At 40.1% G+C, this 10,733-nt stretch overlaps 1 protein-coding gene across 1 annotated transcript; it reads right to left on the bottom strand.

Moving 5' to 3' along the window:
• Nucleotides 1-503: 503 nt before the first annotated feature.
• Nucleotides 504-9,089, bottom strand: LOC146479313 (hatching enzyme 1.2-like). Its single transcript, XM_085110945.1, has 8 exons — nucleotides 8,606-9,089; nucleotides 5,850-6,044; nucleotides 5,140-5,260; nucleotides 4,384-4,559; nucleotides 3,534-3,761; nucleotides 2,718-2,871; nucleotides 1,607-1,718; nucleotides 504-1,149 (listed from the first exon to the last, which is right to left on the bottom strand). Exons 1-8 carry the CDS (start codon nucleotides 8,700-8,702, stop codon nucleotides 1,045-1,047), a joined length of 1,188 nt encoding a protein of 395 aa, XP_084967071.1. The 5' UTR covers nucleotides 8,703-9,089; the 3' UTR covers nucleotides 504-1,044.
• Nucleotides 9,090-10,733: the final 1,644 nt, after the last annotated feature.

Raw genomic sequence — 10,733 nt, 5'->3', positions numbered from 1 at the left:
GCGCGCGTGGGGTATGAGACCACAGCTGAAAGCAAACGAGGCTACTATAATCATTACATATCCAACAAACGCAAGTGGAATAATTTTTTAATTAAAATAAACCGAGTTATATTGCTAGATCATGCTGATTTCAGTTTACAAGAACGGCCAGAAGACAATTTAATGACCGCTATTTCTTGGACATGGTATAATGGCTGACATCCCATAATCAAAAGTCTGGAACTGCATTATCAATGATCCAGTTTTTAATAAAAATATTTATGTTACGTTACAATAAAATGTAAATCTTTCCTGGCTTTGACAGGCAAGGAAAATATGCCTGAAATACGTTACGTCCAAAAAAATGCCTACTTACAACACGATTTCTGCTTTTAATATTCACAACATACACAACATTCGAATGAGATTAAATTTGGTGCAAAACTCTTCTCGCTAACTTTTCTTCTTAAATACACAACATTGCATTTTATAAGAATGGTAACTACACTACACTGCACTTAGTCAGTCTTATCATCATTGGATAGATCTAGCATAATATGCTCAGCTTAACGGGTTTTCGAGATATACAATGTTTAAGATACCCGGGTTGAAACAGATAACACCGACACGAAAGCGTTGGACCCCTACTCCCTCCTCAAGTTCGAGATACCAGTATACCCCACTGTGTTAAAACGGACTGTACGGGGAATAATTTATAAATCCTATAAATCGCAAAAGAAGGTTTTTTTTTTGTTGACTTTATCACAATATTAGCAATTACCAGAAATTACAAATTTTTATAGTATAAATTTATTTTTATGTATACAAAATAAATTGTCGCGAATCAGCGTGGTTTTTCTCCGAGTTAATAAGGTAATTTGGTGGCAGTAAAGAGATTCGAGGGCGCGCTCGAAACGTCTGCACTCGAATCTCTTTACGGTGACCAAACATTCCTTTCCACTCCCTACCGACACAGCACCACAGTTTCCGTAGAAACTAACTCCTAGCTTATCTAAACGATTTCGAGTTACACTTCAGCTAGTTTGCAGAGACCACATTCTCAATCTAAGGCCTCAGTATAACGTGATCTCCGGGCTCAAGCCACTTGTTATATTCCAGTTTCACAGGCGCTTTGAGTCTTTTCCTATCATCTGGCGTTTCTACTTCAACCTCAAAAGAAAAATGTTATAAATGACTATTAATTAAATAATTAATTAATTAATGAAGTGTATCGATGATAGATTAATCAAAAATCATTAACAGCTGTTGTTTGGAACACTTAGCCAAATCGAACGAAAAAACTTCACAATTTTGTGACCGTTATAACATACTGAAAATACGTTCATGCATGTGTGTCTTGTTGTTATGCCATTGGTGTAACGACGTCTGATTGTAAAGTTGTTACATTGCACAAACGTTTGAGAGTGGGGAGGAGTTCTAACACTTCTAACTAGCTAGTTCGTTTCCTTGCTTCCTTTCCAACACAACAGGAAATTTCGGGTTTTTGTTTAATTTTGTGCTATACTAGTTCACAAAATGGATCGGGGAGTGAGACTTGAGTAGGCATGGTCAAAAAAGAGTCTTCAAGAGTTTACATGAGTTTTGTGCAGGCTTACAGTCCACTTACTCTCTTCAGCATCCAAGCATTTGTGTTCCAGAACCAAGAGGACTCTGCTAGTCTGATCTTTAGGGAGACCAATTTACCAATGTTGGGTACAATCACGGGGAACGTTTCTTTACTAAAACGAAAAAAATTATAAAAAAATAAAGAATGAATCAAGTTTTATTTAGTAAAAGAACTTCAGAAGATAGGGTCAAAGCTATTTCTCGACATCATGTAAATGTGTTTACTTCAGTTCCTGGAACTCAAGTGGAAGCACTTTTTGTAGTATGTCTAAACGGAGGTTGAGCCGGCGGTACGTGCAGCAGTCTGGTTTTCACACGTCATTCAATGACTCTAGCAAAAAGTACACTGCACTGACGACTAAATGACAATAACACTTCGCGCCATACTAAACTGCGCTTTCAGTGTAAGTAACTTCCTGTATTTTCTCTTGCTCGGCACAACCAATCACAGAGCGCCGACGTCAATGACGTATGAAAACATAGTTTTAACCCGGTGTCGACTTCTCATTGGTTGATTTAAATTTCATACTCGCGGACCGTACGACAGAAGACAGGGCACTTATTAGCCGATGGCATGCTTATTTCGTTAGGCACGACTTAAACATCTGACGGTGGAAATCACCCAGACAATAAAACAGAATGTAAACTTGGTTTCGGAGTAGCCCTATCCGTCCATATATTCAATGTCAAATCTCAAATGATCCGGTAGCGTACTTGATAGGAGTTAGAAAAGGGAAGGATATAGGAGATATCAGGCGCGCGCGCGAAGCGAGGGTCCGCGCTCCCCTCGCTTCGCGCGTGCGACATATTCCCCTCTTTCCTCTTCCCGTTCTAGAGCTTTTCACGCAGGCTATACACAGTTCGAGCCACTTTTTCAACCAATGAGAAACAAAACAAAAACCAATCGTGACTTGCTCGCACGTATTTTCCCGCGCTTGGCGGCGCGTACATGTATTTGCTTCGAATTCGATTCTGATTGGTTCATTATGCTGCTTACGTCTTTTGTGATTGACCAATGTAATTACGTATGTACTTTGGGTTTGGTTTCACGAAACTCAGTTAAAAACCGCTTTGTCTATAATAACAGTTAATATTGCTTCAAATTCACTCACCTTCCCCTTTCAAAAGGATCTGGAATTTCCTCGGTACGTTCCAGCACAATCTCGCCCGAGTCTCCCTTCGTTCCACAGATAAGTATATCAACTTTGGAGTCAGTTCCGGCGAAGGACACGTCAGCAGTATACACAGTAACGAAATACATCACCACTGTCGATGTCATGAAAATTGTATAAACATTTATCAATATTATGTTGTCTTTATATCATAAACGTTCAAGGAATTGATTCAGATGAAGGTGAAAAACGTGTGTAGCAGTGTAACTTTGAATGTTCTCAAAGCAAGTGGGATGTTTTTCGCCCTTGCTATGGAAGAAAAAAGGCTTGAAATGTTCAATTTTTTTTATATAACCGTTCCATTCCATGCAGTTATTTCTCAGAGATCCTCCCAAAGCTCAAAAAGCCGAAGTTGGTCTGATGGCCTTCTCGTTAATTTAACTCAGTCAGGGACAATATCTCTAACTTAGCTTTGTCTTTCTCCACGACAGAGGCTTTTTTTATATATATAAAGAAAGGGTTGAAAAGTCGGAAATTTCACTCTCTTTATTTGTCTCCGCTCGAGCGCGAAAGAGGGCTCCGCGGAGGTGAGAGCTTTTAAGCTAAAAAGGATCTGTCCACTTAATCATTATATAAGAACTTTATTAACGTCTCGTTTGATCTAGCTTACAGAATTGTAAACTAATTGGGGACACCTAACTTCCTACTTACGTAATAAAAACATATAGTTATAAATTATAGTAATAATATTGAGAATATTAACATTACGTACTGATAAACACACCCCTAAGTACCAAATTACTTGCCATTACTTACAGTCTGTTTGCAGTTGAGGGCATTTGTACAACATGTTGATTCGCACAACATCCAAAGCAGAGAAGCTGTTATTCTGTCCAAGTTGCATTTTTGAATCAATGCGCGCTTGAATTGTCGGGCTATCGTCTTTGCTGTAAAAATTGTTGCTGTAATGCATAAGAGAGTGAAAGTCGTACGGCAAGTTTCCGATGTCTTGTCGAGGTGTCAGTTTGAACTGTGACTCTTTCCCTACAAACGTAAGGTGAAAAAAGTTTAAGGTAAAGTTGCGCTGAGCCTAACTGGCTCACGCGGCCGGAGGTTGACCCAGTTTCCGTAGCATGAATCAACTAGGAATATTGCTAATCCCCTTCGATCGGATACTACCTTCCATCGCCGGGTTACCCCTGGCAGTATATCGTCGGTAGCCATTTAGTAACCTGGGCGAATCGAGAGATTTAGAATCGCGTTTACGGGAAACGGCAAAGTGAGATTAGCGCTTATGTTATGATAAACATGATCACGTGGTTATTTCTGCCATTTGCCGTTTCCTTTATCTACCAAATAAAGTGATTACAGATCTCCCAAGTAATTATTGTAGGAGACTGTGAGCAGTCTCTCTTTTGTTCAAAAATTCGCGAGGAAGAACGCAAAAAACTGAGCGAGTACCCGGCATATTCGAGGGGCGAATAGCGCGCGCGGAAGGCTTGCTTTTCGGCGCTCGCGCTAATCGACTCTACCTCGCGGCTTTGCCTCTCTCGTGCGCGACTCGCTCTTTGAATTTCGTGCTTGCTCAATTTTTTGCGTTCTTCCCCGCGGATTTTCAAGCAAAAGAGAGGCTTTTCACAGTCTATTATTTTAAGTGTACTCTCACCATTTTTAATGTTTTGGAAAAGAACTTTAACGTGTCGATCCCTATCTGGACGGCTCTGTTCATGTAAGAACCCAATAGCGTGCATAATTTCGTGCATTGCTCGTCCTCGCGTCTCGCACCCAGAACCAAGAGACAGTTCCTGTTTACCGCCTCGCCGTCCAATTTTAGACCAGCATCTGTGAAAAGACGAAAAACAGTCGAGGGGAGCATAAATGTTCCGCAAAATTGAGAAGTGACTCCAGAGGAACAGGTAGTCCACGTTAACAAAGTAAGAAGTTAACAAATTGGTCTCAAGGTTAGAGAATGCGCATTAGTTGTCGGAAGGTCATAGCTTCGACTCCTGTTAGCAGAACTCCGGGATTTTTTTTCCCCGAGTATGCCTGTGTCACGGACTGATAAAATTCATGGACAAACGGCAAACGACAGAGATGACTACGTGTTTTCAGTTTCTCAGTAAAATTGAGTTACGGACTCTAAGGGGACAGGGATAAGTGTCCGCATTATAGAGGTGTCCGTTTTAGAGAGGTAGGATTTATATGGATTTCGGTTTCTCAGGGACCAAGTGAACTGTCCGTAAGAGAGAAGTGTCCGTATTAAAGAGGTGTCCGTAAGGAGAGCTTTCACTGTAGTTAGCCAGAATTATTTTGCACGACATGTATTCCTATCTAGGTACTCGTTGTTTTTAAAACGCGAATCGCACGTTCGCCTTTTGTCGCACACACTATCATGTAAACACCCCTTAAAACCCTCGCTCACCCAGTGCCAGAAATGATTTCTATATAATCCCTGTCATCGTCCGTTTTCTCTTCAAACCTGAGACATGTCCTCTTGTGATACTCTTCAATGGCTTCGTTGAAGGCTTTTACTGGTCCTGTACCTAGAAACACAAAGTAAAGGGATCTATTAGAGGGTGAAGGGCAGGTAAACTGGATACAAGAAGTAGCAAGATAACCCGCCTCCAACATGACTTGTCCTCTTTTCTTCCTATTTGCTAGCCCGCCTGGATCTTCTACACACGTTTCTATGTACAATTGAATAAGGCAAATTACCCATGGTTAAGGAGTTTGAGGACGAGTTTTTAAATCAGAAATTGGAGTTAATCACATTAAAATTAGTCAGTTTACCAAGTTTGAGGTTCTGCCGTTAGATTGCAACCATGTAAAAGGCTTTCACAAATTAATCGGAAAAATTAGAGACTTTGTATGGATTTGGGGGACACCATCTCAGAATTAGAGACATTTGTATGGAATTTGGGCGACTTTTGACAGGTCGTACCCTGGTTACTACGCAATGAAACATAACCAAACTTGGTAAACTTACTAATTTTCATTTCTTCATACCGAAGTTTGAGCAATGTATAAACTAGGGCCCAGTCCCTTTTTGAACTTCCAAACGAGCAAAAACATAAAGAAAGTATATGCATCCTTATTCATTCAGCAACACTAGTATGAATAGTCTACTCTTACCAAACAATTTGGTAAAGAATCCGACGTTTAAATTGTATGGAATTCGTACAATTCGGCTGCCATTTTTGTAGTCAGTGCCGGGCCAGTAGTAACTGCGCCGTGACTTGAGCCTGTTGAGTAACGCTCCTCGCTTATTAATCCGACGCAAATTCTCAAGAAACCATCTGTCCACCATCATGTCACCTTCGATGAGAACTAGGGAGAAAAGGCAGCTAGATTAACTGTCATATGTTCTGTTTATTGGTGCCTAACAATTCTCTGGTCAGACGAACAGATCATTTCAGCTAAGTGATACTTACGCCGCTTTCGATCAGTGCGTGTTTCAATTTGGACTGGCTTTGGTCCCAACCGAGTAGTATTACCCCTGGGATTAGCCTTGGTCCCAACCAGGTAGTATTACCCCTGGGATTAGTCTTGGTCCCAACCAGGTAGTATTACCCCTGGGATTAGCCTTGGTCCCAGCCAGGTAGTATTACCCTTGGGATTAGCCATGGCCCCAGCCAGGTAGTATTACCCCTGGGATAAGCTTTGGTCCCCGTTTGGTAGTATTACCCCTGGCATCAGCCTTGGTCCCAGCCAGGTAGCATTACCCCTGGGATTAGCGTAGGTCCCCGTTGGGCAGTATTACCCTTAGGATAAGCCTTTGTCCCAGCCAGGTTGTATTACATCTTGGGATTAGCCTTGGTAACAGCCGGGAGTATTACCCTGGTATTAGCTTGGCCCCGAACCACTTTTCTCCTTCTGGTAATTTGCTATAGTTTTAAGGATAGTTGTAATTGAAATTTTTGTCAGGCACAATGTTACGTTTTGAGTTAAACGACAACTAGAGAACACGGCGTATCTTAACCTCTTGACATCAGTTAGATCATCGTTAAATAAACGAATTCTTTGTTGGTGTGTTCTTCTTTCGGGAGTGTTATTTAATTATACTCTTAATTACATCCATTTTGAAATCACTGGTGATCCTTGGAATCTGATTGGTCCAAAATGGTGCAATTTATTCCCAAATTGCACCATTTTTTGCTCTAAATTGCATCCTTTCTTTAGCCCATCAAAATGGAAATGAAGTAACACAAATAGAATATTAATATTGACAGTGATACTCTGTGATTTCAAAATGGATGTAATTAAGTGGTAATTGAACTTCGTGTCGTGCAATTTTGGTCTGAAATCATACTTGTGATTTCAAATCAAACTCGCGCTGCGCGCTCGTTTGATTTTGAAATCACGCGTATAATTTCAGACCAAATTGCACTCCACTCAGTTCAATTACCAATATGAATCAATGTTATTTTAGCTTTTTAGTCAGTGAAATTTTTACAAAATTATAAAATTAATGAAATACTAGCAAAATTTTTTGGTTTATAAAACTATAGACCATGGAAAACTGCCGTCGATTTGTTTTCCGCAATAACATGGAAAAAGTATGAGCAAAATTGGCTTTATTTCCCGTTCTAAAAGCGCGCGCGCGCGTTACCTCTGACGTCAGTTTTATTGTCTGTACTCTTATAGACAATAGCTACAAGCCAACCGGAGCGCGGGAATTTTGACAGTTATTGAAAAAATTTTATTTACCATGAAAGATAGCCAAGCATGAACGATTACGCTCAGTCGTGTTTGTTTTCACTTTCCCGCAAAATCACAATGTTTTTTGAAATGGGTGGATCTATCTATCAAAGAGGTGTCATCGGCAGCAAACACGAAGATCAAAAGACCCTCCACAGGCTCTCCTCCGCGCCCGCTACATCCATCGCGCACTACAGCCGTGAATTAGGAGGAAAAAAAGACTGCTCGCAGTCTAATGAATAATAGGGAGGCACCATCTGCTGCTTTTCAATGCTCAATCCTAGCCAGTTAGCTGAGGGTGGGATAAGTAGCAAACTCAACACTCTGCCCCCACCCCCTTGGGGCTCTTCCAAGACTTTTCTCGCCCAATATTATGCAACACGTTGAGCCACCTATTGAGATAAACATTCGCCGGAACTGGTTCCTCGCAAATGAAAAACAGTTTTCAATTAATAATTATTAACGCGATGTATTTTTGTTCGATTAAAGGCTGCCAAATCTCGATAAATCTGCAAAAAGTTTTACATTCCTTCATAGCGGTAATTTTCTTTGCACCGCAGGAATTTCAATAATACAAAGTTCAGAATCACAAACGTCTGAAACAATCTAAATTAAATTCGAATTTGTAAAGGCGGAGCATAGTTCAGAAGTTTCAATGACAGCGTCCCCGGATAATTTTGCTGTGGAGTATAATTTAAGGGCCGGTTTCAACACTACAATTTGTCGGCCTGTTGTGACGGTGCGACAGATATATCGGCGCGCGAATCGTAAGTGCATTTTGAAGTTCAATTTGCGACCGCGACAAATTAGAATGACAGTCGATCGGCCCTATTCAACAGATTTCAACAACTCGGACCGGCACGCTCAAAGAAACTGCGATGTCAATCAAACTCAAATCGGTTGTCAAAATACACGTACGATTTGCGCTTCGATACGGTGTGGCCGACACTGAAATCGTAGCCGATCTAAACCGGGTTCAACATGACATTCTAAGTCATTTTAATAGCTGGCCATTTGGATCGCTTTAATTATCAGTTGAAGGTTTATAAACCCCCGAATCTGATTTGCTTATTTCCGTAGGCCGTATCAACCCCCAATGTTATGCTAGACAAGTGAACAGCAGTTTGAATCTGAAGCCAGAAATTGGTAAATATCTCGTAATAACTCGTGATTTTAGTTAAATATCTTACCATACTGATCTTCCAGTTTGGATCTTGCATTTAAGTGGCCCATTTGGAGAACAAGAGCGATCAACATAACCAGCATCAGCCTGATGTTGTTGACCATTACACTTAACCGCCGAGCGAAGCACTAGTCTTCCAAATCAGTTCATCAGCTTTGCGTTTTCTCTCAGAACGCTCATCTTTTTTACAAACTCAGGAATGACGCAAGAATCCCTGTCGATGTGTCACGAACATTTGTGTAAAACTGAAACAGCACCTGAATAAAAAGGAACAAAAAAACTATTTATAAACATTTTGATCTTTCAGGAAATTTACATTAAATTGCCGTAAAATACCTGCTCGCTTGTACAAACATCAAAAAGTGCTCTGTCCAATGGAATTAAGTTGTTAAGAAATAATGAAATGCCTGAACGAACAAACCCCGGGGGTTTTTTGAATTAATTGTATGGACCTAACGGTCCCCTTCTTAATGGTTCACTTGATAGGACAGTTATTTAAGCGAAAAAAAAAAAAAAGAAAAGGAAAAGGAAGTAAAAAGGCACGTCGAGGGTGCGACCCAACCGGCTGTGAAAACTTTCCCTCAACACGCTTGTTCCTCGTTTGTTTAGTTCTCTTTTTTGAATATCAAGAAGCGGCCTGCTGGCTTCCTAAAACGTGTCTTTCTAGACAAAACAGGAGAATCCGTCACCCTGCGTGGATCACAGCGGGGTTCTTTCGCGCGCAACCACCAGCGATCTTACAATTCGTATTGGCTGATGTTTTCCTGATCTCGTTAAACCTTTGCAAGATTGTTGTGTTAAAGCTAATAATCAGTACGATTCGAAAATTATGTTATTGAGAAATTAGGTTTCCATAAACGCGAGTTAGCAGTTTTAAACAAGAAAACTGATGAGAATGATGTCAGTATTATTCTAGAAAGTGACACAGGCATACTCGGGAAAAGGAAATCCGAGCGCTCCTATCAGGAGTCGAACCTAAGACCTTCTGTAAAAACTTGGCGGGAAATATGACAACATGTGTAGGATCAGTGTGGTATCACTGGAATATGATATTTCTGCCATCGACAGGGAACAAGGTATAGACTATTTTCAAAGCGGCCAGCTTACAGAACTATAAAATGTATTTGCATTTCCCAAAGGTAAACCATTCGATTGTTTCGCTTCTCCACTGTGACTAATTACAATAATACCAGAAAAAATTCTTATTTAAAGTCGTGTGTAGCACGGCCTACACCGTTTTCAACGTCCCACATGGTTGGTCGAGAGGACAAAAGAGCGAACAACAGGGCCCGGTTGTTGGAAAACCAATTAACACTACTCCCCGATTAAAAATTAACCGTGATTTTCATATCGCTCTTCAAAAATGTTTTTAGTGCTCTGAATTTTAAGCTAATGGTAACAGAAAAGTTCAAGCCAAAGCTAAGGGAAAGGGAAAGCTAAGGGAAGCAAAGGGAAGAAATCTTTTAGCAGCATCCTTATTGTTATTAGTAATTAAACTCGAATCAAACTTCACGTTAACCTAGGATTAACTTAATCGGGCTTGAACAACCGGGCCCAGAACAGTGCTTTCAATCCTGAAAACAATGCAGCTGCAGGTTACTTATCAGGGTACAGTGAAAATAGAGCTTTTCCGCCTTGGTATTTTCATGGTAACCCCAGCTGCCCTGTGCCTGCCCATATATACCATTAGTTAATCCTTGTCGAATTTAGCAGTATATTTTATTTAAGCTTCCATTTAATCTTCGATTAAAAATATTATTTAAACTAATTATATATTTCACTAGATTTCTTTCATATTTTTGTATTTAAAATTGGTTTGAAATTTTCATTGAAACTTCACTGAAAATAGTACATCTAAACTTTTTGTATAATTTTCATTTAAACTTCCGTTAACTATACCTTTAAATTTCTTTTAGGTTTCATTTAAGCTTCGCTGAAATATTTTTGCAAAATTCGTAATTTCCGTTTAATCATCCTGGACCGAGCTTAACCCGCATCCAAAAGGATTATTTATTTGACAAAGCATTTTACATGTCAATAGATATAAAGAGAATCAGCGCAATAACAGTGAGGCTTCAGATTAATAAACTGGTGACCAAGAGATGATATATCCCGGGCAAAATTGCACTGCCTGT

The sequence above is a fragment of the Pavona decussata genome, unplaced genomic scaffold, assembly GCF_977016875.1.
Source record: "Pavona decussata unplaced genomic scaffold, jaPavDecu1.1 SCAFFOLD_59, whole genome shotgun sequence".
NCBI lineage: Eukaryota > Metazoa > Cnidaria > Anthozoa > Scleractinia > Agariciidae > Pavona > Pavona decussata.
This window is presented reverse-complemented; position numbering and strand designations above follow the sequence as displayed.